At 38.1% G+C, this 21,459-nt stretch overlaps 1 protein-coding gene across 1 annotated transcript in view; it reads right to left on the bottom strand.

Annotated features, from left to right (window-relative positions):
* SAMTOR (S-adenosylmethionine sensor upstream of mTORC1) overlaps positions 1-20,851 on the bottom strand; it is an 87,303-nt gene extending 66,452 nt beyond the window's left edge. The window contains exons 1-2 of the mRNA XM_026012176.2: positions 20,556-20,851; positions 5,355-5,496 (exon numbers count right to left, since the gene is read on the bottom strand). Coding sequence (XP_025867961.2) covers positions 5,355-5,496; positions 20,556-20,715 — 302 coding nt within the window. The 5' untranslated portion in view covers positions 20,716-20,851. The remainder of the gene's footprint in view (positions 1-5,354; positions 5,497-20,555) is intronic.
* Between the last annotated feature and the right edge of the window lie 608 nt (positions 20,852-21,459).

Raw genomic sequence — 21,459 nt, forward strand, 5'->3', positions numbered from 1 at the left:
AGAGTTATGCCCTCTCTAGGGAAAACTAGTATTTATGCCAGTCTCTTCTAAACACAGTGCTAGTGTGTGTATACATTTTTTTAAAAAAATTATCAGACATACAATGAAGCAAGAAAAAACTGATCAATAATCAAAAGAAAAAACAGCCAAAAGAAACAGATCTAGATAAAACATATATTGGAATAAACAGACAAGGACTTTAAAATAATTATTATAATTTTAATTCAGAAAAAGATTAACTCAATAGAACTTCAACAGAAAAATTAAATCTCTAAAGATGAGCCAAATAATTATTATACAAAAATTGAGAAAAATGATTATCTTGAAAATATCTCTTGGTAACAGAACAAAAAGCTAAGAAGAAAAATCAGTAAGGATATACAGATTCTTTGAACAGTACTATTAACCATCTTGAAACCAAGAACCACAAAATACAGAATGTGGGATATTTTACAGCTAAACTGACATTTCTCTAAAAACTCAATGTTATGGAAAACAAAAATGAGAACCTAAAGAAATGTAACCACCAAATGCTATGCATAAGTCCTGATTGGATTTAGAAAAAGAAATTACAAGGACATTTTGAGAACAATAAAAGAAAACCCTGAATTTTTGAACTAAATATTTTAGGAAATGGGAAAATTGCTGTTAATTATAATGTGTTGATGGTACTGTGGTTATGCAGAAGAATGTCCTTATTCTTAGGAGATGTGTGGGGATGAAATGTCATGTTATCTCCAATTTACTTGCAAATGGTTCAGGAAACAATGTGTTTCTCTATGTGTACAAAGAGAAAAAGCAAATTCCTTTACTAAATATACAACTATACCTTTGTATTGTGTTTTGTTTCTAGTTTTTAGTGTTTCATACTATAAATCAAATTTTATTTTATTTATTTTTATTTTTTTATTTATTTATTTTTATTTTTTTATTTTATTTTTTGAAGGAAAACATGTAGAATTCTTCAAGCTAAACAGCCAATAAAATCTTAGAAAAGTAATGTCAGGCAGGTTTATCTCACATACCAAATTCCTATAAAGTTTTTTTTTTTTTTTAAGTTTTAAGTATAACTGGAAAAAAATTTTGTCAAACCCTTTTTATTTATTTATTTTTAAAGATTTTATTTACTGGGGATCCTTGGGTGGCTCGTTGGTTTAGTGCCTGCCTTTGGCCCTGAGCATCTGATCCTGGAGTCCTGGGTTCGAGTCCCACGTCGGGCTCCCTGCATGGAGCCTGCTTCTCCCTCTGCCTGTGTCTCTGCCTCTCTCTCTCTCTCTCTCTCAGGGCGAGGGAGAAGCAGGCTCCATGCAGGGAGCCCGACGTGGGACTGGATCCTCAGACTCCAGGATCACACCCTGGGCCAAAGGCAGGCGCTCAAGCTTAACCGCTGAGCCACCCAGGCTTTTCTGTCAAACCCTTTTTAAAGCCCACTTTAGCTTTCAAATTACCATTGCTTTCCTAGAATTATCAACAAAGAAAGGAATTATATAAAATACAAGTTAAAATTATAGATAAATCAAGTTTCAAAATTCAATATTGTTTTGAAGCCTTTTCCCTCAAGCTAGTTTTAAGTTTAAAGACATTATAAAACTCCTCATGGATTATTTCCCATAGTAAAATTAGTTTATGATATTTTGTCACTGTTCTTTTTTAGCAGTTTGACCTAAATTCTGATGAATGTTCCTTTTCAGCAGTTTGACCTAAAAATGACCTCTTTCAGAATGCATGTAGATATGTTAACTATTGATAAAATCCACAAATCTAAGAAAAAAGAAAGACGAGTGAAGTGTGAAGTAGATTCATTATTCAAGGAAGGTATAAGCAAATGCTCCTACGAGAATGCTACCTATCAAAGTCCATTTAAGAAAAAAAAGTCTGAGGGATCCCTGAGTGGCGCAGCGGTTTGGCGCCTGCCTTTGGCCCAGGGCGCGATCCTGGAGACCCGGGATCGAATCCCACATCAGGCTCCCGGTGCATGGAGCCTGCTTCTCCCTCCGCCTGTGTCTCTGCCTCTCTCTCTCTCTGTGACTATCATAAATAAATAAATTAAAAAATTAAAAAAAAAAAAAAAAGAAAAAAGTCTGAGAGCTTGCCTGGTGTATTTTAATATTAATTTTATTTTATTTATTTATTTATTTATTTTAAAGATTTTATTTATTTATTCATGAGAGACAGAGAAAGAGAGAGAGGTAGAGACACAGGCAGAGGGAGAAGCAGGCTCCATGCAGGGAGCCTGACGTGGGACTCGATCCCGGGTCTCCAGGATCACACCCGGGGCTACAGGCGGTGCCAAACCACTGCCCCACCGGGGCTGCCCTGAATATTAATTTTAAAGCAGTACTGCTCAAAGCCAAGAATGATGGTCTTAAATAGCGATGGTGCTGATTTCCTGACTGGATTACATTATCACTCCATGTATAAGGCAAATATTTTGTTTAGTAGTGTATCTCATTTTGTTTTTCTTAGCTTGAGAGACAAAAGGTACATTTTGTATAAGTCAGATTTATACAACCATTTCCTTTCCAGAACCAAACAAAAAACACCAAACATTTTAATTTTAAGCATTCTATTTCCTACTATTCTGGCTTGTTCTCCAGCTCCACAATTCTTGGGGTACACAATTCATGGGTGATAAATACCACCTTTTCACTCTCCCTCCACCAACTCATATTTTCAACTCTGTACTTACATATCATTATAACCACAATACACACACCATCATTTCCCTCTTTCCTCAGGAGTCATTATACTTTGAGCATTAATCTTATGATACTAATGTTCTATCTACTTTCTCACTCGCCAAGAAAACTGTTTCCCTATAACTCTGTACATCAATTATTACATTAGCTTCCTAACTGGTTTCCTTACTTACACCCTCCCCTTCCTACAGCAATTAAGTCTTAAGAATTTTGACACATTATAAAAAGTTAACAAAATCCTGCTAATCTTCTTAAAATATCCAATGATTCATTCACACAAAATAAAAGCCAATGTCTTTACAATGGTTTACAAGACCCTACACAATCTAGCCATTCATTATCCTTTTTTTTTGTTTTTTTAAAGATTTTATTTATTTATTCATGAGACACACAGAGAGAGAGCAGAGGCACAGGCAGAGGGAGAAGCAGGCTCCCTTTGGGGAGCCTCATGCGGGACCTGGATCCCGGGATCCCAGGATTATGCCCTGAGCCAAAGGCAGACGCTCAATCACTGAGCAACCCAGGCGTCCCACTGTTCATTATTTTCTACTACTCTTCTTCCCCTCACGTTTTGCTCTAGCCACAATGGTCTCCTTACTGTTTCAGAAACATGCCAGCATAGTCCTACCTCAAAACCTTTGGACTTGTAAGGCTTGTTCTCTCACTTCTTTCATGTTTTTTGCACATCTCACTTCAGTGAGGCCTACCCTGTCTACCCTACTTAAAATAGTTTTATTTTTGCTTGCTTCATTTTTCTCATGGCACCTACTATTACCGGATTTAGCATGTTATTTATGTATTGTTCCTTGCCTCTAAATTCTACTATCATGTAATAAACTATAAGAGAGCAAAGATTTTGTTCAGCTGATTATGGTACTCCCAGTGCCTATGATGTGACTAGTATACAGTAGACAATCATTAAAAATTATTTATTAGGGATCCCTGGGTGGCGCAGCGGTTTGGCGCCTGCCTTTGGCCCAGGGCGCGATCCTGGAGACCCGGGATCGAATCCCACATCAGGCTCCCGGTGCATGGAGCCTGCTTCTCCCTCTGTCTGTGTCTCTGCCTCTCTCTCTCTCTCTCTCTCTCTCTCTCTCTGTGACTATCATAAATAAATAAATAAGAATTTTAAAAAAATTATTTATTAAATGAATAAGTAAAATAACTAAATTAAATACAATCTTCCCCCTGGATTATTTGTTGAATGAGTGAAATATGCACTACCACATAGCTTTTAAATGAGATTAAAACAGAAATTTTAGATTAAAATAACTGCAATGAAATGTAAACCAGAAGTTATCATAAATTTATTGTCCACACAGAAAGCTAATACTTTGTTTTCTGGGAATTCATTATTATTATTATTTTATTTATTTACTTTTTAGAGCGAGAGAAAAAAAAGAGAGAGAGAGAGAAAACAGAGATAAAGGGCAGAGGGAGAAAAGGAGAGAGAATCCTAAGCAGGTTCCATGTCCAGGGTAGAGCCCCCGGGGCCCTATCTCACAACCCTGAGATCATGACCTGAGCCAAAAACCAAGAATCTAAGGGACTGAGCCACCCAACCACCCCTGGGAATTCATTTTTAAATTCAGTCAATATACATATCCATTCTTCTAATTTTACAACCTTGAGAGAACTGACCAGCAGTATTTCATTTTCTGATATTTTAAATATTAGAAATATACTATGAGAAAATAAACATTATCCAAAGTAAATTTAAGTGATGGAATGCTCTGAATTACACATCCAAAATTCAGGATTTTAACACGTTTAATGTTTTCAAATTTTATTTTATTTATTTATTTTTTTTTGTTTTCAAATTTTAAATTATAAAGTATTCACTTTTATTTGAATCCAAATATGGATAATTATGAAAACAAATTTCTATACTATAACTTATTTATGAAGAGTCAAGTGTTAAAAATTCATATTTTAGGGACACCTGGGTGGCTCAGCAGTTGAGCATCAGCCTTCGGCTCCGGGTGTGATCCTCAGTCCTGCATTGGACTCCCAGAGAGAAGCCTGCTTTTCCCTCTGCCTATGTCTCTGCCTCTTTTTCTATGTCTCACAAATAAGTAAATAAAATCTTTTTAAAAATAAAAATAAAAAATAAATACTCATATTTTAAATGTATTGGTGTTTAAGTGCATTGGTGTTTAAATGCATATGAAATGCATTTAAAGCTATACTTTTATTTTAATACTTTTAAAAAGTCGAAACAAAATTTAAAGTTAGGCCAAAGAAAAACATTTCGATTAAAAAGAAATGAATAGGGGATCCCTGAGTGGCTAAGCGTTTAGCACCTGCCTTTGGCCCAGGGCCTGATCCTGGAGTCCCAGGATGGAGTCCCACATCAGGCTCCCTGCATGGAGCCTGCTTCTCCCTCTGCCTGTGTCTCTGCTTCTCTCTTTCTCTCTCTCTCTCTCTGTGTCTCTCATGAATAAATAAATAAAAATCTTAAAAAAAAAAAAAAAAGGAATGAATAATATAAACCTAGGGAAAGTGAGTCAAGGGGGAAGAGTTATTTAACACACATTATCTGTTTTAAAACAGTTCTGTTTTGGTACAGTGAATAACACAAAGAAAGCATACTTGGATTTAAGAGTCTAAACAATACATTAGAAATAAAAAATATTAGTTTATAAAAATACTCACCTACAACACCATTCAATACGACCTTCGCCCTCACAAGTTTTTGCCCAATGGTTATCTGCCAAATTTTTCATTGCAACAGCGTATTCACAAAGTGTTTCCTCATCCTCACAATGTTCTCGCCAGATCTTATCAAAATCTCCCACTAAAAACAAGGGAAAAAAATGAATTAACTTCACTTAAAAATGTCTCAGGCTTTTAAAAGTTTTTTTCTGCATAATCTTAAATTACTTAAAAATGAGAAAAGCAAAATCATGAAACCAAATTTCATGAGGTTTAAATTTTGTAACTTTAAAACCTTCTTCATGCAAATGGATTATTTTAACTATGGCGATCTGATAATCAGATAAATTTCACCATTTTAAACAGATGGATTTGTGAAGCTGAATGAAACTAATAAGCATAAACAGATATGAGTTATCAGTTTATAAACCAAAAACACACAGGTAGGGGACCATTATGGCTGGGCATAATGCTTGAAAGCATTAATTATCCTGCTACCCTAGGGCAATGTGACCTTGAAGCACAGAGTAAAGTTACTTAAGCCTGCTTCTTGCCTGTTATTTTCTTGGATCTCTACATACTTAACAGTTTCCTATATTAAAAAGGGGTTGATAGGTGAGATGGAAACATAAATTAGCAAGCAATTTAAATATATTTACTCACTCTGATGTGCTCCTGATATACTGTACTTTAAAAAATTATAATCCTAGGGTAAAAATGTTGCTAGAGAAATTACTTTGGAAGCCTCTCCAAAGTTTTAAGACTTTATAAAATGTTCTGAATAAAAGCTGAAAGCTGACTATATTATCTGGCCACCACCTTTTAAAAACATTAAATCAGTCACCATTTTTAATATGAAATCTGAAACAGCAATGTGAGTTCTCATAAAGAATGGGATGAGAATGCTACGGTCAAGTAAATGACATTAACATAATTTTAAAGGTAAGAGGATAAACAAAAATTATCAAGGTAGCTTCACTCAAAGTCCTTAGACATAAGATTTAGGTTTTCTTGCCTCATGTTCAAATGTAGGCAAGTTGTTTCATGACAGAATAAACTTAAAGACATAAATAAAACAGCCAAATTTGAAGATGATAAAGTTATACTCAAATTCTCTCCCCAGGTGAGGATATTAAGATTCTAGTATTTAAGAGGTGTTTTTTTTTTTTTTAACACAGAAAAAGAATTAAACAAGTTCAAATATATCAAGACTTACTCAAAATTTGAAAAATTTTATTATTATAAGCACAGAGTCCAACAAGGACTGAGTTGACTAGCCCTTTAGTTTGACTAAATTAAGAAACAATAATAAAGGTACATACATGCCCTCACACATTTTGTTAAAATGAGTATATATCAAAGTCTCAACCTTGACCTGAATACCAGCTATAAACCCAAAAGGGATGAAGGGTTCTCTTTGGGGGGTTTATATATTTACAAAACAATACTTTCATTAAGTAGTAACAGAGCTCTCAATCTGTTATACAGTGGATTAGCAATAACTGTCCACTAAAGCAAGCAGGCAAACATATTTCCTAAATTCTCAAAAACTCCTTTGTTTTAGCAACATCTTTCAGATGTAGTTATTTAACAACTCTAAATAGAACTACAAGAAGTCTTTAAAAAAATATTTGATTAATAATACATTAATAAACCTATGATGGTTCCTAACACTCTTCGTGACCATATTCATCAGACTTGATATCAAATGGTTCATCAAGGTATAGTAGCATTTTAAAGATGCTTTATTTATTGTTTATTAAGATGGATGTCTTCAATTCTGAAAGGCCTTTTGTTCGAACATGCAAGTTTCACTGTCCTATTAATATACATATTATAAATAAACATATAAAATTACTACTTTGTTGGTAATAAGAATCACTCGAATAAAAAGTTGTATGGTCAAATATATTTGGTAAAAGCTATGTTTAACATATTTAAACAGATTTTCTTTCCGTAAGACTTTTTAGTTTAGATTCTACAGAAGATAAAACATAAGACAAAGACCTGGGTACAAGTGGTTTATCTGGGAAAGAATCTTAGGATACAGAAGTGGGGGAGTGGGGAGAATGAGCCAAGGCGGGGAAAAAATGATAATAGAAAGGTGCATTATTGAGTTTAGCACTATGGGCAAGAGCATATGAATGCCTCTGGGATTGTGTACCTAAAAGACAGGAGGCTGGGGCATTTTATGCATCAGCTATGATCCCAATTAACTGAGAATTGCTGAGAACTGTTGAGAACCTGTACTACTAGTTTGCACTTAGACAATGAATAAGGGGAACATCCCTAGCAGGCTACAGCAGTGTTGAAGAAAGGCAGAGAGCAGGAAAGAAAGCAGTACTCATCTGAAGTGCAACTTTGTTAGGTCTGCATACCTCTGAGCTCACAGTGTCCACAGCAGTGAAGACCAAGGGTAAGTTATGTGGGGCACCAAAAGCATCTAATACAACTCTATGTCACTGTATACTGTGAAATTCAATCTATTCTAGAATTATTTTATTAGCTATGAGATGCAAAGACAAATGCATATACACAGAAACCTACTGCCCTTCAGCTTTTAAGAAGACCTCTAGTATTTCACATTCAATAAAATTTTTTATGCATACTATCAATTTCTTGTAGAGTTTTGAAGCTTACTATCTGCTCCACTGAAGTTTTGAGGAAGGATTAAAATTTTGTCTGTAAGCCTATTCAACTCAAATGGTTTGAAGAAAACTTCCAACTTAATATCTTCACTCACATTTAAGCCTCCAAACTCTCTCCAAGTATGCTGATACTGAAATTGATGTGTGATTAGTAAAGTGTAGTACACTTATATATAATCGGACTAAACAATACGATTGTATATATTTTTCATTCTTTCAATGGATTTGCTGGGGAAAAAAAAAACCCTCTATGTCAAATGCTACCCAAAATAACAAAGTTAATGAGCTAGCACAGGCAATCAAAGAAAGGGAAGAAGATATGTAATAAAATGTGGATGCTCTAATGAACTTGCTATGTTCCCCATGTCTATGTAAGGCATCGTGGACCCAGAACATTTAAATTATATACAAGAATGTATCAAACCCTGTCTGCTAAGAATACCCTATGTTAAATGGTAGTTACAAAGTTGAATAAAAAACATAGTTAACCTCCAGTTATGAGAAAATTCCACTTTTCATAACACTCTTGAAAGCTTGTTATTTTTTAAATAAAGTTATTAAACAAAAATAGAAAGGGAAAATTCAGATTTTTTCCCCATAACAGTACGTTATTTGTTTTAACAGTATTCAAAATAATGGTATTTATCACGTAAGTAAAACATTTTCTTTTTTTTTTTTAAGGGCTTTTATTTATTTATTCATGAAAGACACAGAGAAAGGCAGAGACGTAGGCAGAGGGAGAAGCAGGCTCCAGGCAGGGAGCCTGATGTGGGACTCGATCCTGAGACCGCGGATCACGCCCTGAGCCAGGGGCAGGTGCTCAACTGCTGAGCCACCCAGGCGTCCCAAGCAAAATATTTTCAAAATAATTTTTATGATTTGGTTCTAAACGCCAAAACCAGTTAAGGTTGACCAGTGCCCAGTGTATATATATATAACCAAAAACTTCTGCTAACTTGGTCAAAATGCATACACAAAAAATGCTAAAACTTGATTCTAGGACAGCCCTGGTGGCTCAGCAGTTTGGCGCCTGCCTTCAGCCCAGGGTGGGATCCTGGAGACCCAGGATTGAGTCCCATGTCAGGCTCCCTGCATGGAGTCTGCTTCTCCCTCTGCCTGTGTCTCTGCCTCTCTCTATTGTCTCTCATGCATAAATAAATAAAATCTTTAAAAAAAAATACCTTGATTTTAATAATTTTACTTATCATTTAGTAATCAAGTCAACTAACATTTAAAAGACTGTCTTATTGAAAATAATACTTTTTCATTACCAAACAGCAAATCAGGAACTAAGAACTTCCTGAGGTCCACATCAAAGATCTAAGTCAACAGAACCAGAAATCCTTAAGTATTCAAGCTCAATCAATCAGAGCTCTCAATAAATTAGTAATTATTCCTATAACGATTTTACAAGGACTCAAAATCATTGTAATTTATATCTATTTTCTTACTTCTTACAGACAGCCTCTAAAAGTATGATTGTATCTTTAAAAAAAGAGAGAAAGAAACAAAGAGGAGGAAGAGAGAGAAGGAGAGGTCAGTCTCCAATAAATATATACATTTCATTTTGCCCAAAAACAGATAATTAAAAAATTATTTTTAAAAAGCACAGTTGAAAATATATATGCCCTCTAGCCTAACTTGAAATTAATAGTTAATAAACATTTCATGATCAAACTAAAATAACATAGAGAAGAAATAAGCAATCATTTGTTCAAATACATAGTTTTAAAGAGGAACTTAAAGCTCTGCTTAGCCTAAAAGATAAAGTCATCAATTTGCCATTTAAGATTCTAGAACAAAGTTCACATTAACATGCCCTCTATTTATTATATGCATCTTATATTTAAATTTTTAAAACACTAATTAAAAACTAATTAATAATTTAAAACACAACTGATACCAATTTACATTGTCAAACCAAGTTCAATAACAGAAATCAATGAACCAAGTTATTTTGAAGATTGGTCCTAATATCAAGACATCATAATTATTGACTAAATTCACCTCCGCAAATATTATATGTTACAACTAAAAGAAAAAAAATATGGGCGTGACCCTGGGGTCCATGGATTGAGTCCTGCATCAGGCTCCCTGTGGGGAGCCTGCTTCTTCCTCTGCCTATGTCTCTGCCTCTCTGTGTCTCTCATGAATAAATAAATAAAATAAAATCATAAAAAAAAGAACTACTACTTCCTATGAAAATACAGTAATAACTAAGAAAAAATTAATAGTGCATTAATTCATTAATTCAAAAGACAATTCCATGGAATCTAAAACCAAAACCAAAACCCAAACACAAGCTCATAGATACAGAAAGCAGATTCATGGTTGCTACAAGTATGGGGTGGGGTATGGGAGAAACGGGTGAAGGGGGTCAAAAGATACAAATTTCCGGTTATAAAGTCATGAGGATGTAAGAAAAAAAAAAGTTCCATTTTTAATAATTTTGTGATTAGTTTAAGATATTACTTTGAGTGCAACTGTCTTTGTAACAACCAAGTATAATGGAGTTAAGGAGTTATTCATCGTTGCTTTTACTAAATAACCTCAAGAACAGGTCTACACTCAAGTGAACCAATGGAATCCATGAAGTTGATACTATTCTTCCTTTTTGAATTAACCTCTCTCCTGCCATTTCTTATAAGCAAATTTCTTTCCTTCAAACTAAAACTGAATTCACATATTCAAAAGAATTTATCTACTTCTTACTTGATAATCTTCTAATTCCCTACTATATGCATCTGCAATCCTTACATTGTCACTTATTTATATATATTGTCATATTATTATGTCACTATTATATATATTGTCATTTTATTACCATATAATGGTAATTTTCCCATTAGAAAATATAAATTGAAAGGCAAAGACTATTTTGATTTATAACTTGTATAAGCTATAGGAATTAGTCATGATGCCCCATTAATGGGGGAGAAAATGTTTAAATTTTTGCCATGCTCTAAAAAGACCAGGAACATCAAAATTACAAATTAAATTAGGTGCCAGAGTAAAATTCAAATTATAGTTGACAACTATCAATGGATAATAGTGATGAAAAAGAAGTAAAATTTGAATACTTCAAAATAGTGTTCTCAAAATTATACTAGAAGCTTAGAAAAACAATAGATCCAATGTTAATTTTCTGGAAAGTTTCTGCTATTTTATACTGATGTATGTATTTTACTTTGTTACTGTCAAAAGAAAAACTTGCAACTGGAAGTGCAGTCATATCCATTAAGTTCTTTGATAACAGTACATATACCTAAATAAAAATTTGAAAAAAACAAAATTCAAATGGCATTTTCTTCTGAAAGAGAAAAAAACCCAATAGTACTTCTATCTTTTAGGAAAAGCTATAGACTTAAGGATAAATTCTTGGTAACAATACTAAATAATGAGCTACTTTATGTGGGGGAAAAAAGATAGATGATGCTAAAGTGCATGCACTTTTACATGCCAGGGCCATTTGATGTTTACAAGTATGTCAGAAATAATAGGGGCAGCCCCGGTGGCCCAGTGGTTTAGTGCCTGCCTTTGGCCCAGGGTGTGATCCTGAAGCCCCAGGATCGAGTCCCACATCAGGCTCCCTGCATGGAGCCTGCTTCTCCCTCTGCCTGTGTCTCTGCTTCTCTCTCTCTCTCTCTCTCTCTCTCTCTCTCTTCCCCCTCCACCCCATGTCTCTCATGAATAAATAAATAAAATCTTTAAAAAATAAGGAAAGAAATAATAATATTTTCTCTAACTTTCACTCTAAAAAGAAATAAAGCACAGAAGATAAGAAATTTTGTTAAATGTAAATCTGAGGCTAATTTAAGGTAAGAATAGTATGTCATTATTCTTAGTGGTTTACTCCTGTGAGCCATAATACCAAAGATTAACCCTGAACTATTTGGTTCTTACATGGTATAATACAAAAGAAATCACATGATTCCACATACACAAAACTCTGAAAAAAGAAGACAAACTTAGAGTGAGAAGAGCTCAGTGGACATGAAGAGAGAGAGAGAGAGAAAGAGAGACACACACACACCTGACTACAAAGGACTTTGAGAAAATTTGGGAAACAAGAGAAATGTTCTATACCTTGAATGTATTAATGCTTCATGGGTGTATACATTTGTCAAACCCACTGAATTATATACTTTAAATAGGTTCAGTTTATTGTACATAAATTGTACCTAAATAAATTTCACTTAAAAAATTATGTGCCATGAGTACAATAAAAGTTATGAAATTTTAAAAAATTGTATTTCATTAAATTTGAGGGTCATCAACTTCTCTAATAAAAACCAATTTGCTTTGAGTATCACAAACAAATCCTGAACTGGTAGAAATTCAGAACTAAAAATTTAAGTTTTACTTAGGAATATTACCAAATATGGGCAGTAAGATACATTACTATAGATGACCAGGTTACCAAATTCACATTCCAAGAACCTTTAAAGATCATTTCCTCTAATATGAGGTAAAGAGATAAACCCATGACCAAGTGGAAACAAGTTCAACAGCCATTTTATGGCATTAAAGCAAGGTGTTCAAGACCAGACTGTCTCACAAATATGGTTAAACCAGCCTTCTCAGAATTCCTGAGCACTCAATATAGTGACACACCTAAAGGGGAAAATAAAAACATCCAAGGTGTATGGAGTCAAAGCAGCTCCTGAGATTTAAACACAGGAACACCTGAAAACCTGCATCTTAGATCCAACATGCCATGAATAGAGATTTCCCTGAAGAGGGGAAAAATAACAATATTGCAATGTACTAAGGTCAGACCTTTCTTATAAAAACAGAAATACAAGAAGCAAAGGTGGGGCGGGGGGCGGGGGACGGGACAAAAAACTGTTACAGCCATCCCAATACTGAAGAAGACAGAAACTACAGAATTTCTAGGTAGAAATTCTAGGAACCAATCTTCAACATCATAGCCCTTAAATACACCCAGGTAGTTCAGCTAATGATACCTCTATTATTTCTCAAACCATGTATTTAACAAGTTTAATGCTTCCTATGTTGCAAATACTGTTTTAAATACTTCACAAATATTAACTCCTTTAATTCTAATACCAACACGAGGAGGCAGATATTTTACTGAATGGATAAGGAAACTGAAGTACAGAGAGATTAAGTAAACTTCTCAAGGGTACACATCAAACCTAGCAGTCAAGTGCCAAAGTCCATGCATGCTTCTACCCACCATACTACCTTGCCTCTCTTTACAAGTTTTTAATTTATGAACTTTCACAGATATGAACAAAGCTTTGCATCAGAGCAAAGTACACTGACTCTACTTGCCACAAACAAATGGTCTTTTGTCAGTCAAATGCAGTTATTTAGTCTCTGCAACTGCATTAATTGTTAGATTTCTGGCAATGGTTTCAACTCTGGCTGCACACTGGAATTACCCAGAAGTTTCATTTAACTGATCAAAAGTGGGAACTGGTTATTTATTTTAATGCTCCCCAGATGAAGCCACTGTGCAACGACTCAAAACCACAGGTCTACTGTATGATTGTAAACTCAAATGCCTATTGAAATAATTTACAGATCAGTGAGGCTTGGGGCAACCTGAAGAGTCAAATTTAATTAAAAAACAAAAAGCTGCATGGATGAAACTCAGCATTTACAAACAAAATTTAGCCCATAGTAATCTTGTGTTTGTAGCACTCTCTTTTTATAAACGTATTTATGATAAAAATAGTTAATTCAAAATGTGAAACTTTGAATATATCCTATACATGAGATAGCAAGAATTAAGAAAAGAATCAACAGTGTCAACAACTGTTAATTCCTTATGAAACAACTTTACTGATGTGTGTACAATCAGAGAGATCACTCAGTATAAACAAAGGACTTATGAACTACCTTCTGAGAATTAATTTTTGTGGGATATTCAACAGAGCAATTTCTGTATAAATGAGAAAATGGAATACTCAGATGCCCCTCTAAAGGCATGGTGACTAGCCATGTATTCTAAAATAACCCTTACAACGGGCATCAATATACCTACACTCAAAGCACAATAAATTAGTACAGTTTATATCAGTGGTTCTCAGATGTTTGGCTTTGCAACTAGTACAAATTTCACCCCCAAAATTCAGGAGATTGATATTGAAGCTGTAAAATTTTTATCTGCAAAGTTAAAGGATATAAATATAAGTAAATACACACACAATATTATCATCTTCTAATACCAACACACACAGACACACAATACAATATCCTTATTAGTTCTCATCTTTCTATGGACAAAACTTTATTATCATTTTTTAATCATTTTCTAACACTGGTATATAGGAACAAATGGTAGGGAAAGAGTAGCAGATAAGAAAGAAAGAAATGAATTCACGGTATACAGTAAAATAAGGCAAGTTAATCCAACAAACATGTATTAAATGTTAAGGACAAGGCATTTTACAATATCTATATTCTCTACTATTTACAGTTTTACTTATAGAAAAACAGTATGATGTTTATATTAATAATTTGAACAACTTTTAAAAGAATAAAATTAATCTACTAAATTTAAAAAGAGGTGACCATAAATGCTTTACAAAAAATTGTATCCAAAATTTACAGTTTAAGAATATGAATGAATATAAAAAGATTAAACTCAACTATCTGGAAGTATCTGTGTTAGCTTCTTTCTTTTCGTGTGTGTCTTTATTTACACGGCATGGTTCTACATACTTGGGATACAAAAACAAAAAGCAGTGTGTCCTACTCAAAGAACTATATTTAGTGGGAAAGACTGGTAAATGAACTGGTTAGTGACAAATATAATAAAGGCTAGCACAACTGTGTAGGAGCATAAGGTAGAAAGAGGAGCACTTATGCAAAATTGGACACAACTGGTGTCTTCCAAGGATCTGTACTCAGTTATAATGTATAACTCATTCCTTCATTGGGCATTCATTCATCCTCGAACTTCAACTTCCACAGACAGGGCTTCCAATCCAAAGGATGTATTCCAAACGAAACCATTACACTATCCCTAAGACAATCCAACCTGTTTACTCTATTCTCCTTGCCCCCATCCCAACATACACAATATCCAAAATGGATAAAAAATGGGCACGTTTATTTTTTCCCAGACAGAAAACCTTGACACCATCTCTGACTCTTCCCCTTTACTCACTGAAACAACACACTCTCACCTTCAAAACTTTGATACATCTTTCTCTATTTTCATGATCACTGTTGTTATTTATGCTATTATTACCTCTACATCAGATCAGTAGAAGAGTCTTCTAGTTGGATCTCCTTTCTTCCAGGTTCCTTCCTACTCTAACCTATAGTACTTTATTTAGCTCAGAGTTCTTTAACTCCTCTGCCCATTATAAACCTATATAGACATCTGTATTATTTGAGGTAAGAAGTTCCACAGATGATACTAATGTGGAATCAAGGCTAAGATTCACTGCATTTGTTATTGTTTTTTTCCCCCCACAAAACAATCAAAAGGAACTACTTAATTTTTAGTGTACCTTTTGAAATGTAAAAACAAAACAAAACAAAACCCTAAAAAGATACCTTACTACAAAGATAGCTAAAAATAAAAAAAATCAAACATACTACATACCTCTCACTGAAATGACTGCTTAGTAGTCAATGTTCTCTTTTTGTGTTACTAATTATTAAACTCTTCATTTTTTCTACCTACTTGAATGGCAATTTCAACTCTCCTTGCGCAAAGTTAACAAGCCCTTCTGTGAACAGTCTTCACCTTACTTATTTTGCTGACTGAACAAAGATTCTATCACAAACACTTTCTGATTCTATATCAGAATGAGCGTGACTTAACACAGAAGGAGAAAAAAATAGGAAATCTCCATGAAAAAGTCTGCTATCCTAGTTTTAAAAACAATTTCAAAACTTTGTTTCAGGAAAAACACGAACATTATATTCATCCTTCCATTTTTAGGCCTTTTGTCGTTAGTTTAAAATTATTTCTAATTCAAGAGTTTTTTCCCTCCCTGCCAATTCTCTTGTTTGAGGTGTTAAAGAACAATCACAAATGTATTTTTCAGCCTATCCTAAACTGTTATTCTAGCTCACCCTTAGTCTCAAACTATAAAGAATTTCAGTAATCAATAAGAATTAAACATCTCAACTAGACTACTCAGTTGTTGCCTTTTATTATGCTGCTCACAACTATTTATCTTTGAAACAATTTTTTCTGGACTTAGTCTACAGAACCAACCAATCCTGTGTTCTTTCCTGCTTCAGTATCAGTAATGTGTCTTAACTACTTTTATAATATCATCATTGCTACAACTAACATTGATTTTAATATAGGAAACTATAATAAAAATCACCCATAATACCATAACCTTGAGACTATCACTGTTAACAGGTTATTACGTATTTTTACTTTTTTCTGATTCACTTATAAGTTGCATGGGTTTGCATGACAAACTGTTTTAACTTGTTTTGGCATATAGAATAAGTAAATTCAGAGTGAATAAACTAATAAAATTTGCTAAAGACATTTGCAGATGGGTTAAAAAAATCAAAACTAAATGGAAAGAAATCACACTTTTATTTCTAACAACTGCAGCCTTTACATTTTCTCGGTATTTTTACATGAATATGTTTGGAAAAAGAGATGCCAAGCATAATAATAATCACTATAGGAACAGGATTATGTGACTAGGGTTATGGGAAAAAAACAAAGACAACTGAAAATACACATGGCTCTACTTCAGTTCTCAATTAGATATGTACTCATCAGGCAGATATGACTAAACAATGAAGTCCCTGTTTGGAACACAAAACTAGCTGTTTCTCATTAAAAAGCTGTCTACAACTCATGATACATTTAAAATATTTCTGGTTTACATGGAGGGGTTATTTTTAAAATTCTGTATAGCAGACAAAAGACACCTATATCTGCAAGCTTGTTTCCATTTATATAAACTCAATCTAAAAGACAGTTCCTTAGCTACAAATGCTGACACCACAAACACCTCTTCTCACCACTGCCAGACACTTCCCTACCATTTCCTCTTGGTAACTATTTAAGATATCAGCACAGCTTAGAACACTGACCATCATATCTCCAATTCTCACTTTACACAAATAGTCTAAGTGGTGACAGAGGACAGGCAGTAAATGGGAGTAGAGAGGGGGAAAAACTAATAAAAGAGTGCACTAAATCCACCTGCAGTCTTTATCATTCTATCTACCACCCCCCTCTCCCGCCCCCCAAACCCAAGCCTGCTAATCCCTGTCAACAAGCTTAGTTGGGACAAATGAATTGGGAAGAATGGAAAGAAATCTTTTTCTACCACAGTAGGAAAATCTCAGTTTCATTGTTATTCCTGCTTCATTTTCAACTCCAGTACAGATATAAGGAAGGGAGAACTACATTATCTACCCCATACTGGTTATCCAGTGCTCAGTCCTGTCCTTACGATCCGGTGAATGTTTTACCTCCTTCTTCATTCTACCTCAACTTCCTTCTTTTCCTGCCATCTCTCCCCAAAAAACCCCATACCTCATGTAGTCTCTACTCAGCTAATCCTACCTCTCCAACGGATTCCTCCAGTCTTACCAATTTACATCTTTTTACCTAACACACATTCTAGAGCTACTTCCTGCCTCCCATTTTCCCTCCTATTCTACCAACATGTGGAGTCACCATTAGGTGTGCAACTGGGGAAGAAAAAACTATTATTCCCATAAAATATGTACACTGCTAATGATGAACTATCCAAGTTTCAAGCAACTTGTTTTAATATTTTTGAGATTTGACACACTGATGTGTAAAAGGAAGGAACTAGTTTAAATCACCATTGAAGGGCAGCCCCGGTGGCGCAGCGGTTTAGCGCCGCCTGCAGCCGGGGGTGTGATCCCAGGGACCGAGGATCGATCGAGTCCTACCTCAGGCTGCCTGCATGGAGCCTGCTTCTCCCTCTGCCTGTGTCTCTGCCTCTCTCTCCCCGAATAAATAAATTAATCTTAAAAAGAAAAAAAATCACCATTCCAAAACTGGCTGATAAATTTCCAGGCCCCAGTGAAAAGGATTCTGAAACTTGCATCCGAGGTGGAAGACTGGAATTTTTTAAATGGCACCCCAGGTGAGTGATAAATGCTACACAGTTCCTTCTAATCTAACATTCCAAGATTATAAACTGGAATTCTCACCGCATTTTCTGATAGGAATATTGTTACAAAAGGTGTGTAGTTTCCACCATTGTTGGTATTACAATTACTGACCAAACAGGCTTCTGTAACCTGATCTAGCACCTAAGCACCATGTATGTTATTATTTTATAACCACAGGTGACTTGCAAATGAACTTATAAATTATATGTTTGTAGATTGTGGACCACCAGTATTATAACAATACTAAAACTTCAAAGGAAAACACTTTTTCCTTTGAGGAAAAATTATTTCCTTGGGATTATGTGCACAGTTAGACTTTTCTACAGATGGCCTTTTCACAGATTTGTACCCAGTCACACCTAAGATTTCACATACATGTCAGAAATAAAAGTAGGAAGGGCATACTCTTTGGATCTCTTACTTTGCTAGTTCACTGATGGGGCTTTGTGTATCAGTGGAATAAAGCCTAGAGAAATCTAGATCATTGATGGAATTCAGGGCATTAAAATGCCTAAAGAACAGTCTCACTCAAATGGTTACAGACTGCCGGGACTTCACCTTCCCAGAAGCACACTGGATCATTTATGAACCACATATATCTATTCTAGCTCTGGTAACTTCCAACTACCGATTCTCATTATAAACAAAAGTTGCCTTGGTTAATATTCAAGTTTAAAGACCTGTTTCAACATGTGGGAACTAATCAAGTATAAACAGCATTCGAAGACATGATGACACATTATTAGCGGTTGGTTTAGGTGCAACTTATTCATTTCTGAATCAATAATGATATTGTCATAAGGTAAAAATGGAAATATGGGCTAGTCAGTTTCTTTTTCTTTAAAAAGACATACTTGCTTTTAGAGTCGTAAAAAACAGCATGATAAACTTAAGGAAATTGTGTCCATTTATTTCTTCATTTCTCCAGTGGATTCCTCCAATCTACAGTGAATGCCATTATGTAAGCGTATTCTCTGAATATCAGGAATGATGCAATGGTTGCCATGACAACTACTCATTTTATTGAATAAATTGTGTGTGGAGGGGTTAGAGCATTCTTTAAAAAAAAAAAAAAAAACAAATTCTAACATCCTACCTACGCCTCACGAGTCTCTATTGTCACCTACTAAACAATAACGACAGGCCATCTTTGAGGAGGGCTATTTAAGCAGCTACGTAGATCTGAAAGCTAAGCTGGAGTCGCCAAAGGGAGGGAAAACTTTGAATTCAAGTTCGAAAAAAATGAAACACATCAGCCGCATTCACGGGAACAAAAGACGCTTCTTTTTAATCTTCTAGAATAATTGAAAAAGTGTCGAGTAAAGCGAAAGTAACATGCAGTGGCACGGCGCTTGTCACAATTTTGCTTCTAACCCCGAATTTAACGAGGTATGAAGCTAACCCTAGAAGGCTGCCGTCTTTTCAGTGTGCGATTAAGTTAAAGTGAGCGCAAGCGGGAGGTGACCTCCCCCGCCGCCCGCCCCCCCACCCCCCCGTTTCGATGCACGGAAGAAATCTCTCCCGAGCGTGTGGGGGCGGGGGGGGGGGGGAAGAACAACAAAAACAAAACAAAAAACTGGTCATTTTCATGTGGTCAGCGCAGTCTTCTACAACAGCTCCGTCAAGCAGCCTGGTATTTAAAACCACCACGGAGGGCCGCAGATCCAACTAGCAACGCTCCCGGGGCGGCAGCAGCAGAGGCTACTTAAGATCTTCCACGGGATAAGGTTCCCGGCGACGGCATCCGCGTCCTCAGGAGCTGACCACTCTGGGCTATAGCAAGGGGATTTCGAGAACCTGCCCCACAGCGCTTCCCCGGCGAGACGCGCGCGGAGGTGAGGCTGGAGGCAGGGCGGGCGGGGGCGCCCCTCCCCCTCGAGCAAGGTGAAGTCCGGTCGGCGCGGCGGCCCGCAGACTCGGCAGCCCCGGGCCTCCGAGGGGTCAGTCGGGGGCTGCACGTCACGCAGGCTGGTCAGCGCGAGGCGGCGAGCGGCAACTCAGGCTTCCTCCGCATCCGGCGCTCCCCAGCGGGTTCTACCTGCCTCGGCCGTTTACCTTCGCCTCTGCGGGGAGGGCGCGTGCGCGCGCGTGCGGGTGTGTGAGCGTGTGTGTGTGTGTGAGCGTGTGTGTGTGGTGACAACACGCCCGGCCCCCCGACGGGCCCGGGGGACTGACCCCGAGGGGCGGGGACTCCGTCCCTCGGCGGCCCCGGAACTCTCCGGGAGGGCCCTCCGCGACCCGGGGGCGGGCGGAGCGCGCCCGACGCCGACCGAGGGCTGGACCGAGGAGGGGGCGTCCGGGCCCGGGAGAGCGGCACTGGCAGGGGCTGACGTGCAGCTCCTTCAGGTTGTAATGGTGGCCCCTTGGGGGAGGGGAGAGGTGACAGGGGGCTGGGGGCGACGACGCCTCCCCTCCCCCCTCGCTCGAGCTCGCTGTTTACCTTCCCGGTACTTCTTGCGGAGCCGCCGGTGGACGCTCTTCACCACCCCGGAGAGCTTCTCCTGCTCCAGCTTCCGCTCCTGCTCCCGAGGCGGCGGGGTGCTCGGGGGCCCAGCCCCAGGCCTGCGAGCACCGCCTCGGCCGCCGGCCTCCGGCTCCATGTCGCCGCCGCCGCCGCCGCCGCCGCCCCTCGGGCCCCCGCAGACGCCTGCCTGACGGAGGAGGTGGGGAAGGAGGAGGCAGCAGCAGCGGAGGCAGCAGCCGGGGGAGGCCGGGGGAGCCGAAGCGTCGGCCTCGGAGGCGGCCCCTCGCCCAGGCGCCCGAGCCGATTGGCGGACGGTGGAGGGCTGGGCGGAAACGGAAAGGGCTGAGGGCCAATGGTCGGGGAGCGCCGGCGGTGCGCCCGGGTGTTTGGGCCGGCGAGCAGCTGGAGGGGGCGGGGCTTGCGGGCCCGGGAGCGCGGCGGGGGGAGCGCGGGGCCCGGACGCTCGCGTCTGTCTGCTCCCCGCCCCGCTCCCCGCTCCCCGCTCCCGGCTCCCCGCTCCCCGCTCCCCGCTCCCGGCTCCGTGCGCAGGCGCCGAGAGCCCCCCGCGCTTGCGCCGCGGAGTTTGCTCCGTGAGGCTCGCGGCTCCTGCCCGCCCGCCCGCCTGGCGTCTCCCGGCCGTGCGGTCCGCAGAGACATCAGCGTTCTAGCGCGGAGCGGCTCGGAGCCTGCGCCGGGAGCCCCGCCGAGGAGCCCCGCCGAGGAGCCCCGCCGAGGAGCCCCGCCGAACTTTGTCACGTAGAGGTTCTCTGCGGCTGCGCAGCGCGGGGAAGCGCTTTGGAGCTGAGGCGACTGCACCGACGGGAGTTTTACGCTCCGAGGGACCCGAGCGGAGATGCTCTCGTTGGCGCCCAGGAGAGGT

This window comes from Vulpes vulpes, chromosome 7 (assembly GCF_048418805.1).
Source record: "Vulpes vulpes isolate BD-2025 chromosome 7, VulVul3, whole genome shotgun sequence".
NCBI classification, from domain to species: Eukaryota; Metazoa; Chordata; class Mammalia; order Carnivora; family Canidae; genus Vulpes; species Vulpes vulpes.